The sequence below is a fragment of the Phocoena sinus genome, chromosome 9 (genome assembly GCF_008692025.1).
Source record: "Phocoena sinus isolate mPhoSin1 chromosome 9, mPhoSin1.pri, whole genome shotgun sequence".
Lineage (NCBI taxonomy): Eukaryota > Metazoa > Chordata > Mammalia > Artiodactyla > Phocoenidae > Phocoena > Phocoena sinus.
This window is the reverse complement of record NC_045771.1, coordinates 22,508,797-22,522,538: the sequence shown is the minus strand read 5'-3', so window position 1 is coordinate 22,522,538 and position 13,742 is coordinate 22,508,797. Positions and strand designations below refer to the sequence as shown.

Sequence of the window (13,742 nt, the reverse complement as noted above, 5' to 3'; positions counted from 1 at the left end):
GTAAGAACACAGTGCCTTGCCCGTAGTGGTACTCAGTGAGTGTTGGTTGGATGGATGGAAGAAAGGAAGGGAAGGTCATTTATTTTAAGTGCTCTGTTAAACACTCAAACATCACATGATTCTCTTTAGTTGCCTTCTAGTAGCAGTCGTAGATCTTTCACTTTTTTTTTTTCCTAGTAGCAGTTGCCTCTTCTTAGAATTAAACTCACTGGAAAACTTAAAGAGGTTTTTTTGCCCTCTAGTTTAAAAGCAAAGACAGTAAATAATTTTTTATTCACTGTTTAGACTATTATGTCTTTGTTGCCTTTAAAAAAATGACACATGGGTGCCAAGGAAGACTTATTTCTATTGTAGTATCTTAGTGGGCTGATTATTGCAGAACTACCATGAGAGGACTTGGGAGCTGGCTTTGTATGGGGAGCAATTTTGATGTAATTTATTTTATCAGCACCAGGGCCTCCAGGGAAAGGAGGAAATAGATTGTTTTCAAAGCATTTTCACATGGTTGCCTTCTTTGAATCATCTTATGGACATATTATAACTTGTTTCAGCTTTTAGCTAGACTGCTTGGATAAAAGTTCTGGTAGGTGTTTCATATTATATTCACAGTTTTATGTAGCATAATTTTTCTGATATTTTTGTATCTGTTAAATAAGTGTCTTAATTTGAAAGCCCATAGTCTAAGCTTTCTAATTAAATGTAGGCAGATCACTTTTTAAAACTGTAATAATTTCCCCCCTTATACAAAGTTATCACAAAAAGATGATAGAAAATCTAGAAAATACCAATAAGCAAAATGAAGAAAATAAAAAACAAAATCTAAACTCAGGGATAACCAGGGTTAACATTTTGCATGTATCCTTATAGTCATTTTCTGTGCATATTTGTATATCTGTAAATTCTTAGTAGGATTATAGCCTATCTGCTCTTATATAACTGATTTTTTTTTTCAGTTAATGACATGAAAAGAAGTTCTCAGTATATTAACCATCCTCTGTTCCTACATTCTTATTGGTTGCATGCTAATCCATTTTTTATATATTGTATAATTTATTTAACCAATTCACTATTATTAAACATTTGGGTTATTTCCAATAATTTATTATTATAAATAATGATGCAATAAAAAGTCTTGCAGCCAAATCTTAGGTAGATCATTTTTCCCATAATTATAAATGTATTTTATTGTATATTTTCAGATACAGACATGAAATTGCACATGATGGGCAGAGGATTTACATCTTGGGAGGTGGTACTTCTTGGACAGCTTATTCCTTAAACAAGGTATATTAAAAAAGAGAGAGAGAGGAAGAAGGCTAGAGAGAGGCATGTGTTATACTAAGCATAATAAGTAACAATTCTGTTACTGTAGATATTGTAATTTTTAAGCAGTTTCTTCATCAACACCTATTTTGTGTTAGATGCTCTTTATAAGGTTGAACTCTGTGCCCCTGATATGCTTTCCAGTTGACAGTTGCATAATCACACACTGAAAATACTTTATTAGAATTATCTCTTTATGCTAGATGAGAAAAGACATTAAAAGAAAGATAATAGTTGGTTAAATGGAGCAACTAATTAGATTTGGAACCAGGATTCTCAGAATGTCACATCCCTCTCATTGTCAGTGCTGTGTATCTAAAAAGAACAGGCATGTTTAGGACTGCACATCACTACCTTTAGAAAGCTGCGTTCTGAAGGGCTTTTATTCATCTGTCTCTGTGGCATTTCTAAATCCATATGTCCCAGGGGAAATCTGTAGGCCTCAGAGCTCCTGATTGGGAACCTTAATGGTCTTTTTCAAGTTTTGTCAAAACTGCAGTTCCGTGTTTTCTTACCAACACTTGCTTTCTTCTGTTATAAAAATGATACATGTTCATTGTAGAAAATGTGCAAGTTGCAGAATTCCAACTTTTTTCTTCATTCTTTTCTATGATTTAAAAATAATAAAATTATGTATGTGCTTAATTTTCAATTGCTTCATTTAATGTTTTGCCTTATATTAGAATTAGGAAAGATCAGAGAATAGCAAAGGAAAAGAAGGCTTTTCAACCAAGAGTATGTTTGTACAGGCTGTTACGAAAAATCCCGTTTTCAGGCTAGCTAAAATTTTTTGTGTATCCTCTTTTTTTCTTTTCTCTCCAAGATTCATGCATATAACCTTGAAACGAATGCATGGGAGGAAATTGCAACAAAACCCCATGAAAAAATAGGTAAATTTAAAATATTGATTCATTTATCTTTAATAAATGTATTTTATAGTTTTACTTGTTCTGAAAGAGAAAAAGTAATTTTATTGCATTATATGAGAAGAAAAATATCTGTTAAATTGGTATTAGAAATTACTTGTGGGACTTCTCTGGCGATCCAGTGGTTAAGACTCCAAGCTTCCACTGCAGGGCACACAGGTTTGATCCCTGATCTGGGAACTAGGACCCCGCATGCTGTGCGGCGTGGCCAAGAAAAAAAGAAAAGAAATTACTTGTATTCCTTAGCCCAGTTATTATTCTTCCTCAGCAACTGAGCAGAGACTTTTATTTTTTTTATTTCATTTTTTAAAAATTTATTTATTTTTGGCTGCATTGGGTCTTCATTGCTGGGCACAGGCTTTCTCTAGTTGCAGCGAGCGGGGGCTACTCTTTGTTGCGGTGTGCGGGCTTCTCATTGCAGTGGCTTCTCTTGTTGCGGAGCACAGGCTCTAGGCACGTGGGCTCAGTAGTTGTGGCTCACGGGTTCTAGAGCGCAGGCTCAGTAGTTGTGGCGCACAGGCTTAGTTGCTTCTCGGCATGTGGGATCTTCCCGGACCAGGGCTTGAACCCGTGTCCCCTGCATTGGCAGGCGGATTCTTAACCACTGTACCACCAGTGAAGCCCATGAGCACAGACTTTCAATGGGGATTGGTGAATTCTGTGGAAGAGGGGAAATCTGGGAAGGATAAAAGTAGGCCCTTAAATCAAGATCTACCTGTCTCTTTGTGGGTAAAAGGGCTTGGGAAAGCCACTAGTAACCCCTGCCCACTGACCTCACTTTGTTTTCCTGACACCTTAACATTATATCATTATGATGAAACTTATGATGGCTTTATTCTAGTGTGAAATAAGGCAGGATTGGAAGGACTAGTCAATGTTTGCTTTAATGCAAAACAAAGGGATCGTTTTAAGCAAGTTATTCATAGTATGTCTTTTGCTGTGTCGGATCACCATTACTCCCAGTCTTTCTGTGAATAATGGAATTTCTGTATTTATGTGTTTGGCAGGTTTTCCTGCAGCCCGAAGGTGTCACAGTTGTGTTCAGATAAAAAATGGTAAGGATTTTAAATAACAGGCTGGTTCCATTTTTGTAATTGTACATACTGAGATTATTTTATTTCTTAATGATAACTCTTTAAAAGAGGCATAACTTTGGGGAGAGTCTATTTCTTTTAGTTTAGACTTAAAGGGAAATCCATAAAGTTCTGCATCTCTCAGCAATTTTCATAAAGTAAACGAATGTATTGTTTGGGTTCCCTCAGTTATCACAGAACTCAAAAATAAGTGATAAATAAGCTTTTACTCTACCACCTAATCGTTCAGCACCCCGCCTCAACAGATGTCTCTGGTTTTGGTGGGTAACACTAATAATCCTGACATACAGTAGAAACCTTGGTAGACATTGTATTAAAATTGTAATCGCTCCTTCAGAGTGTTATTTCATAAAGTTTATTCTCTTCTCTATCTGATACCAGATAGAACTCTTAGCTCATTCTTTGGCCATATTACAACACAAGCATTGTATGGCTTCAGAAAGCAGCTGCAGCTACTTTATCTGAGTGTGATAAATGACTCCTCTTTGGACAACCATCCTGTCTTTTAATTTACAGCTTATTTTATAGTTGGATATACCACCTTAAATTTTTGGAGGGGAGGAAGGTGTGTGTAAATGAGTTTGATAGCCTGTATCCTTTCAGCAGCTTAGTTCAGATTTTACTAGGATTATGCTGCCATCTCTAGTACAGAGGCGCTTTTTATTATGCTTCTCCTCTTTGGACAAGATTTATAGATAGTGGCGTTGTTCAGCTTTGCCTCTCTAAGAACGGATCCATACTTTTTTAAAATCCTAGCCAGAAAAGTTTCCAGTGTATTTTATAGTTTAATTGTATTGACTTAAACTTGATCTAGATTTGAGTTAACACATGTATTCATTTGGTTCTTTGAGTCCAGGCACCATACAAATGGAATTCAGCTATAGTTGTGGGCATTTAGCTTGAAGGTTCACATAGCCTTTGTTACTTGTTGTCTACTTAGTTATAACTAACTGACTTTATAAAAACAAAAAGAACAACAAGAACAATAATAAAAAAAAACCCTTTGATTTTGGGAAGGTTTTGTTCCTGACATAAATAACTGGTACAGGTCAAATGGGACTTCAAACTGTCCTCTTTGGGCTGAAGAAAGCTTGGAAAAACCTCTTTTGTGCCCCCAAACTGAACACTGCAGGTTAATTGTCTAAGTAGAGAATGTTTGTCTCTATGGGCAGAAAAATGTCTGTCCTTTTCAGGATGTTATTTAAAAGAAGAGTTTGCAGCCTGATGGCCTGCAGATGTGTTCTTTTTGGCTCATGTGTGTATTACAGTTTTTGAATTAGTAGCCAATACTTAAAAATCAAAATGTTTCACTTTTCAAAAAATCTGGATTTCCAGCGTCTTTTAAAAAATTGGAAGATCTGGCAGTTGCTGACCCTAAGTCCTGCATGGCATCGATGAGCTGGAGCTGCATCGCCATCTTCCTCGTTAGAGCATGTGCACTCCTGTTTGTTCCCTGGACCTATTTGTTTATTTTCCCTGAACCTTCTTGTTCATTCACTTCCTATGCCTGGCACCTGTAGTTGAGAACCTAGACATGAAGCTTCCTCAGAGGCTTGCATTCTTAGCCCTAGCAAAGATCCCAACATAGTGTCCGAACTTTAGTGAGGGACAGGACAGCAGCATGAGCGGCCCACCAGCTGGAGTCCTGTATGGTATGGGGACTGAACTGGTCCCGTGTCATCTAGCCGTGAGAGCTACTACAGGACATGCTGTCACCGTGGCCCTTTTCCTTTGTGTGATTTTGGCTTTCTCTTTTCCTGATAGATGTGTTTATTTGCGGGGGCTATAATGGAGAAGTGATCCTGGGAGATATCTGGAAGCTGAATCTGCAGACTTTTCAATGGGTAAAGCTCCCAGCTACCATGCCAGAGCCAGTTTATTTTCACTGTGCAGCTGTTACACCAGTAAGCTTTCATTTTTGTATCTTTTTTATGTAGTTGCAGATGATAAGGAGATATTTTTAGACATATAGCAAGAAAAGAAGATTCTGATATTAGCAAAGCTTGGATTAAGAATGTGTTTTTAAAACCTTTCTTCCAAAGCTAGCTCTTCCTCTGAGAAAAGGGGAGAAAAACCATCATAATACAAGCTTAAAAGAGCAACATAAATATAAAAGCAATGCTATATGTGGCATTCAGGCCCTGACAGTGACATCAAAGGTGTTTCCTGGGAGGGCAGAACAGTTTTACCCCCAAGATGCCATGTTATTGAAGATTCTACTAGTTTCTTGAATGCAAAGACCTTTATTTTCACCTTGTACCCTAGTACTGGACACAGGGGATGCCTAATATAGTCTTAGTTTACCGTTGTTGGAGTTCTTGTTGAAGTAAAACCAGCCTCTTGCTTTTCCCTTAGTAACTCGTTCAGTATCTAAGCCTTTCTTGATCTCTGCACCGTGTTGGGATCAGTGAGAAACTTTTCTGTTTCCTGTTGTCTAATTCAGCCTACTATGAACTTTTTGGCTGAATCTTCAGCGTAAGTACCTGTTTCTCTCCCATGTGAATTTATCCTCTTTTGACTGCCATTTGTTCATAGGCTGGTTGCATGTACATTCATGGAGGAGTGGTGAACATCCACGAAAATAAACGGACTGGGTCGTTGTTTAAGATCTGGCTGGTGGTTCCTAGCCTGCTGGAACTGGCGTGGGAGAAGCTGCTTGCGGCCTTCCCCAACCTAGCAAACCTCTCCCGGACACAGCTTCTGCACCTTGGACTCACACAGGGACTCATCGAGCGCTTGAAATGAGGATTTCTGGACTGTTCATTGATACTGGAAATGTTAATTTAAAGAGACTCCTTTATTTATAGGCAGTGTAGAATGTGCTACAGAGAGGATTGGTTACCCTGATCAAGGCCTTATTCAGAAAATACATCAGATGCCTTTCTGTAAATTGTTTTAAGTTTATGGAATCTCACTTTCCCTCGTGCTTTTTTCTTTGCTTCTCTCCCTTCTGCCCCAGTACACACACACATACTCACATATTCCCTCTTCCTTGATGGAGTTGAGGGAAAGTCTGAAAGTACCTTAATAATGTTATGAATTAAGATAAGATAAAGAAAATTTTAAAGGAACTCTAAGGATATGACCCTGTCAGGCAGTGCTCTATAAATTAAAGCAACATCATCAATAAAAACAAAAATAAAATTAAAAAAATTAAATCCAGCAACAACAACAAGAAGTTTTGGGGATAGAACAAGAAGGCTAACCTTGAGACTCTTGCAGATTATAGGGAAAGCTAGATGTTTAACTTCCTGTTTTCAAAGGTACATCTAACTGAGTAGCTGGATCTAATGGCAGCGGTGGTTGATGTCTTGCTGCCTAGGTACCCAAACCGATCCTTTGACTTTGGAGAAAAGTTAAGCAGCTCAGCAGCTCTTGATTAGTGATTTCTTTTCTCATCCTTATGGTGCCAGCAGTGGTTAGAGTTGACTTGTCTAAAGACTTTATTGTGTGTTGTAGTTGTGCTGTTTGTTGTTGCTCTTAGAAATTATGGCACCAAGAACATTTCAAATCAAGAAATTTATGGTGGTCACAGTTCTTCGTTCTGGGCAGTTTTGAAATTCTCCTATGCTTATTAATGGTTTCAAGTATCTTTTTGACTTCACTGTGGGGAATTGCAGACCCTAAGTATGTGGCATAAATGCTGTGGGACATAAATGTAAGTTCGTGAGAGGCCTGAATAGAGCAGGGCAGGGAGGGCTTCTGCTCTGGGCTGTGAACTTTGACTGTCATATCGGCCATTTCCTTTCAGAACTGTTTCTTTTTTTTCTTTCTTTATTGGAGTATAATTGCTTTACAATGGTGTGTTAGTTTCTGCTTTATAACAAAGTGAATCAGTTATACATATACATATGTTCCCATATCTCTTCCAGAACTGTTTCTTTTCTCACTCTGGGCCGTGCACCTGCTGTATTCTCAGGCAATGGGTTTTATCTCTAGAAAGCCAGTTGGCCCTTGATTTTTCTCTTAGCTTTTTGCCTCATTTTCTGTCTGCTGTAATGTGCATGGTGCTGTGAGTAATTGCCTAGTAACTGGATGAAAGGTCTTGGGGGAAAGCCACAGGTCATTCTTCCTGAAGAACTAAGTATCATTTTTAAAACTAGCATGAGGAAGGAATGAAACTGAGGATCATTCACTTTTTGGTGTGAAATTTTAGTTCTGGTTTGTTTTGTGTTGTATTTTAATTCTAAAAAAGAAATGACCTAAGTTTTTACTTGCTTTGCCATCAGGCTGCTAGAGTGGTCACTGAGACATGAGCAGTTGGAAGTCCTTCGGTGTATGAAAGGTGCTAAAGGTGTGCAAGAGGGCACAGTGCTGATCATTCCGTCGGTTACGTCATAACAGGAGACTCAGATGGGAGACTAGGGACATGTTTTTGCTTTAAGTGCCTCTTTTTCGCTTAGCTTTTAAAATTATTCTTCTCCCTTCGTCCCAGAAGGGAATCTCTTAGGCTCATGTGTGGATTGAAAATCACCTTTGAGTTACGGCTAAAAAGTTACCATCTAGTGTTCAGTTCTGGGGAAGAGAAGAATGTGGCCTCTAGACTTGGACTCCTAACCTCCAGGCCTTATTATAACCGCCCACCCACGTGGGGCCGAGTTCATAGAGCCTGTGTTCTGCAAGGTCTTGTAACAACCTTTCATCTGTGAGTTTGGGTCCTTTTGGGGAATGAGGGGGTAGGGGGGAAGCAGGGAAAGGAGCAACTCCTCCAGAGGCCCCATCCCCCTCTTGCCAGGACCAGCCTGGCCTTTAACTTCTTGCCACCCACTGCTAGGCTTGTTCCAATGAGGAGCTCTCTCCAGAGCAGGTCAGTCTGAGCAGCTCCATTAGTTCAAAACAAAGCTCTGCTGCATGACTCCAGTCTAGTCTCGGGATGTTTGGGCGGAAACGATCCATAACTAAGCAAGTCACACTACCCAGGGTGGCAAAAGGATCTTTGTCCTGGATTTTTTTTTTTAACATCTTTATTGGAGTATAATTGCTTTACAATGGTGTGTTAGTTTCTGCTGTATAACAAAGTGAATCAGTTATACATACACATATGTTCCCATATCTTTCCCCTCTTGCGTCTCCCTCCCTCCCACCCTCCCTATCCCACGCCTCTAGGTGGTCACAAAGCACCGAGCTGATCTCCCTGTGCTCTGCGGCTGCTTCCCACTAGCTATCTGTTTTACGTTTGGTAGTGTATATATGTCCATGCCACTCGCTCACTTTGTCACAGCTCACCCTTCCCCCTCCCCATATCCTCAAGTTCATTGTCTAGTAGGTCTGTGTCTTTATTCCCGTCTTACCCCTAGGTTCTCCATGACTTTTTTTTTTCTTAGATTCCATATATATGTGTTAGCATATGGTATTTGTTTTTCTCTTTTTGACTTCACCCTGTATGACAGACTCTAGGTCCATCCACCTCACTACAAATAACTCAATTTCGTTTCTTTTTATGGCTGAGTAATATTCCATTGTATATATGTGCCACATCTTCTTTATCCATTCGTCTGTTGATGGACACTTAGGTTGCTTCCATGTCCCAGCAATCCCACCACTGGGCATATACCCTGAGAAAACCATAATGCAAAAAGAGTCATGTACCAAAATGCTCATTGCAGCTCTATTTACAATGTCCTGGATTTATAGGGACCAAAGACTGAATGTTCAGCCTCTGTGCTTATCCTTCCATAGTTCTTGGGATATAAGCAGGTCTCTAATTCTGTGACACCAGAGAGCTGAAAGAGAGACTGGTTCAATCCACACTTGCTAGCATCCTTTTTTTTTTTTTTTTTTTCTGCAGTGCGGGGCCTCTCACCGCTGTGGCCCCTCCCGCTGCAGAGCACAGGCTCCGGACGCGCAGGCTCAGTGGCCATAGCTCAGGGCCCAACCACTCCGTGGCATGTGGGATCTTCCCGGACCGGGGCATGAACCCGTGTCCCCTGCATCGGCAGGTGGACTCTCAACCACTGCGCCACCAGGGAAGCCCCTAGCATCCTTTTTAAAACCTTTTGAAGGCGGTATTCTTTGAGGTAGACTTTGGAGGCCTGACATCCAAGACCTTGTGTGTGACGTTTTCATAAAAGTACATATCTTTGGTCTAAAGTGTCTTCTTTTAATATAACACTAGTGAAAATGATGTAGTATGATCAGCTCTGAGTGCTATAGAACCACACATGTGCACGTGTTCTGAATGCCAAATGAGACTGTGTGTATGATGACTTAAATGTAGATGACTAGAATTTTATATAGGGAGTCACCAGGCATTTTAGTATATCCAAAACCAGCACTCTGAATTCCTGACACTGTTACTTGACTTAGGAAAGTTTATGCCTGCTGCTTCTCTGCCTCTTTGAGGTACTCCCAGCTATCTTACTGCAGTCCTGTAAGTTTAAGTGCAATATATAGAAACACATATGGATATATACAGATTATATATAAGGTGTGACTATAAAGCAGGTAGACTACTATTTTGTATCTGTCTTGGGGAAGCCAGCTCATTACTTTAGAGTCAAATTATACCAAAAATTTGAGATGTGATTGGCTGGCTTAGGCCAACTCTTGGTAAAGCTGGACTTTCAAGTCCAGTGCCTCCTTACTCCAACTCTTAGAGACTTGTTGTTTCTTGGGTTTGTTAGAATTGAGACTTTTCCCCAGTCATATTTGTACTATCTCATGTTTGCATATCTTCTTACATTTCTTTGCCTAGGAACAAGGAAGTCTACCTGTAAGGAGTTTTCTAAATGGAGAATTAAAACCTAATATTTAATACTATGAGTTCTCCCATGTATATACTAATTTATCTGTGAAAGTAATACTTTATTAAATGAAGAAAATGATGCTTTCTTCATTTAATAAGGTATTTTCCATATTCTGGAAAATCTATAAACCAATATAGAATAGATTGAAATTTTAACTGTTCAGGGGCCAAACTGAAACCCTTTCTACTGGCAAATCTTCTTTTTTCAGGGCCCTGGTGACATGATGTAAAAATTTGCTCTAAGCTATTCGTGTCCATTACATAGCTAGATTTAAAAATATAATAATAAACATTAACATTTCTAAGCAAAAGGTATATTAACAGTGACCTTTCATTACCCAGAGTAAAGCACAGATAATTGAAATCCATAGATAATCAGTGTTTCAACTTTTCTATCAAACGATTGATTTATAGTTCTTCCTTCTCCCTACCCTTTCCCACAAGCACCTCCTTTTCAGTGGAGTGGGGCTAATGTGTAGTTAGAAATTGAAAAGCAGGAATTGCGGAGGGGCTAGAAACCAGCAAACATATAAGCAGCCCAGTTAGCTGTAGGTGGTCAACCAGATGACAGTGGTTAATGGTGAGTTTAGATGTCACTCTTCACTCTTCTGCTTTGGCATAGTCTCCTGCCCTGAGTTCTAGACTGTCTCTCCTATAACCACCAAAGAACTCTTAGCACATATTGGAAGAAAAAAGCTGTGTATCATGCAGAGGAAATCCCATCATTTGAATACATTTCTTTGGATCTTTGCAAATACTTGCTTTTCCACTATTCTTGAAGGAGCCTCAGCCTTTCCTACAACCCATAGCTTGGCTTGTAGGAAAGGTTGAATTATCCTCTAAGACTACGTTGGTCTTAATTCTGTAAAACCAGTTTGTTTTTATGTGGTCTTAAAGATGTTTAGAAGGTGTCATAGGTTACTGATTTGTCCACCTGCCAGCACTCTGATATAGCACAAAAAGTCAGTTTCCTCCTTCTTCATTGTTCTAGCATTGAGCTCCAGGATGGATGAGGGTTTATGGTCCTATGATCATAAGCTTCCAAAACTGGTCACCATTCGCTTAAATTGCTTAGGTTCCCCAAATGCCTCGGGGCTCTAGGAGCGTTGGCAGGGCCTGAGGTAGGCTTGGTAGAGTTCTGTAACCTCTGTGTGCATCGCCACCAGATCATGCCCAGCAGTGGCGTTTCCCTTCTGAGGTCGTTAGATTTGGTGGAAAGCGACCTCTTCCCTCATCTGGTGTTACGGAAAGAAGTTTTGAGTTGTGCTTCAAAAGTGGTACCATCTTTTTAACATAACTTTCATGTTTCTATCTTTTATTTTTTTCACTTTTTAGAAGTTTTTAAAAGGCCCTGCTTAGTCACTGTACAGGGTGAGTCAGAGGCAGTTTCACCAAGCTGTAGTAATTGCTGTTTTACTAGTTGCACATTTAGAATACAAAGGAGGCATCAGAAACACACTGACTTTCTCTAAAGCCACTTCCTTGTACACAGAGTCTGAGCAGGGACAGCGCCAGGCATCTCCCTGTAAAGGCACCTGCCAATGAGGATTTTTCTGGAAGAACTAGGCAAGAAAGGGAAACCTCACTCACATGCAGTCTCTGAGGCGAGCCTGGGCTTGGCTCTTGGTACAGGGTATGCTTAGGCCACACACGATGCTTGCCTTACTTTAAAGCTGTTTGCCACAGTCCTGTTAAATAGTGTGGAAGTCCTTTTGCAGTCTGGTGTGCATGCCATATGATCAGGACAGCTTTTCCCACCTTACCTGGTTTCCTACAAGCAGGTAGGAAATATAGTGAATTTACCCTAAAATGTCCAGTCTGTATTTATGTATCTTGTCAGTGTTTTGCTGTTGGTTTTCTAAAACAATCTGATCAATAAATCTTATCCAGATCTATTTGGTTCAAGGCCACCTTGATTGTCTGACAGTAACTTGTGTATGTGAGCTTACCTCTATGACCCAAGCGTCAGTCCAACCTACCTCCGCCACTCCCTTTACCACCCCACAGGGTCCAGTTTTCTCTGTGTCGTCTACCTTTCACACCCACCCACTGTGGGCGCCTCCTCTCTGCTACCCCTCTGCAACTCCTGGACACACGTAATCCACTCAACGCAACGTGGCTCCCTCCAGGACATCAGCATGGGAGTAACTGTGGGGCAAGGCATACTCCCTTTTACTGCCCCCTCCCATATATTCCCCAGACCACCTCCACACAAGTTTATATGGATGTATCAAGACTTCTGAAGGGTTGGAGGAGCTACAGGGAATTCAGAGGAAGAATGTGAACCTTTACATACAGAGTCACGACTATCTGTATGATTCAAGGGAGAAGCCCCAGGAGGATCTGAGCCCTTCGCCAGGGTCCTTTGGGAATGAAACCACAGTTCCTAGTTCTGGAACTGGTCTTCCAGATGCTTCCTTCTCCAAGACCTCTGCTTTGTGTAGTTTCACTTCTAATGAGATCCCCTCTCCCAGTAGTACTTTTCCTCATGTCTCTTAAGTGTGAAGTAGGGTGGACACTCGCAAGTCTGGTCACTTTTAAGGTCTCCCATCCAGAATTGCACGTGCACCTTTTGTTTTCCAGTGTTTCCACTGACAAACCTTTGGATCAAATACACCTTCCCGGGATGAATAATCTTAGATATTATAAATCCACAAGGAGGAAAAGGTACAATTTCTGCCCCTTAATTTTCATAAACCTTCCCAGCCCACCTTACAGTTAGCACTTTACAGTTATTATGCAGAGCAATTTTATTTCCTTTGGTTTATTTTTCCTGTCTCTTCGAAAGTATACTCCCCTCAGACCTACCAGGTATAAGAAATGGACCTTACACCTTTTAAACCAGCCAGAGCTTCAAAATGAACTCATGTTAGTATCTGATTTGGTTCTTAGATGAGACCCAGCGTAGCTTAGGAGGAGTTTTCAGGGGCTTAGTTGGTTTGGGTGGGTTTGTTCTGCCAGTTTCATGCATAAAATTCTAGTTTGTCAAAATGCTGTCACTAAACTACTGTTAACTGAATAGTACAACCACATTTTCTTGAGTTACTCTTCTGCAGTAATTGTTTGAGGGGAGAAGACATTGATAAAACTATCCAGTTCCCATACTACCTTCAGATGAAAGGCCCAGGTTCCAGACCAGCCCTAGACTGTAGCATTTTCCATGATGATGGAAATGTTCTCTGTTTGCACTGTCCAATATGTAGTAGCCACTAGCTGCTGGCTCTTGAGCACTTCAAATGTGGTTTTTGTGACTGAGAAACTAAATTTTAAATTTGATTTAGGGCATCCCTGGTGGCGCAGTGGTTGAGAATCTGCCTGCCAATGCAGGGGACACGGGTTTGAGCCCTGGTCCGGGAAGATCCCACATGCCGCGGAGCAACTAAGCCCGTGCACCACAACTACTGAGCCTGCACTCTAGAGCCCGCGAGCCACAACTACTGAGCCCACGTGCTGCAACTACTGAAGCCTGCGTGCCTAGAGCCCGTGCCCCGCAACAAGAGAAGCCACTGCAATAAGAAGCCCACGCTCCGCAACAAAGAGTAGCCCCTGCTCGCCACAACTAGAGAAAGCCCGCGCGCAGCAACAAAGACCCAATGCAGCCAAAAATAAAAAAATCTAAAAAAACCTTTTTTTTAGAATTTTTGATTTAAATTT

At 40.5% G+C, this 13,742-nt stretch overlaps 1 protein-coding gene across 4 annotated transcripts in view; it reads left to right on the top strand.

The window, feature by feature from the left end:
- The window catches only part of KLHDC10 (kelch domain containing 10), a 59,403-nt gene extending 47,424 nt beyond the window's left edge, over positions 1–11,979 (top strand). For all 4 annotated transcript variants that reach the window (XM_032642840.1, XM_032642843.1, XM_032642842.1 and 1 more), the window contains 5 exons: positions 1,200–1,284; positions 2,147–2,213; positions 3,257–3,304; positions 5,108–5,247; positions 5,879–11,979. In XM_032642840.1, the coding sequence (XP_032498731.1) occupies positions 1,200–1,284; positions 2,147–2,213; positions 3,257–3,304; positions 5,108–5,247; positions 5,879–6,088 (550 nt within the window). In that variant the 3' untranslated portion in view covers positions 6,089–11,979. The remainder of the gene's footprint in view (positions 1–1,199; positions 1,285–2,146; positions 2,214–3,256; positions 3,305–5,107; positions 5,248–5,878) is intronic.
- The last annotated feature ends 1,763 nt before the right edge of the window (positions 11,980–13,742 follow it).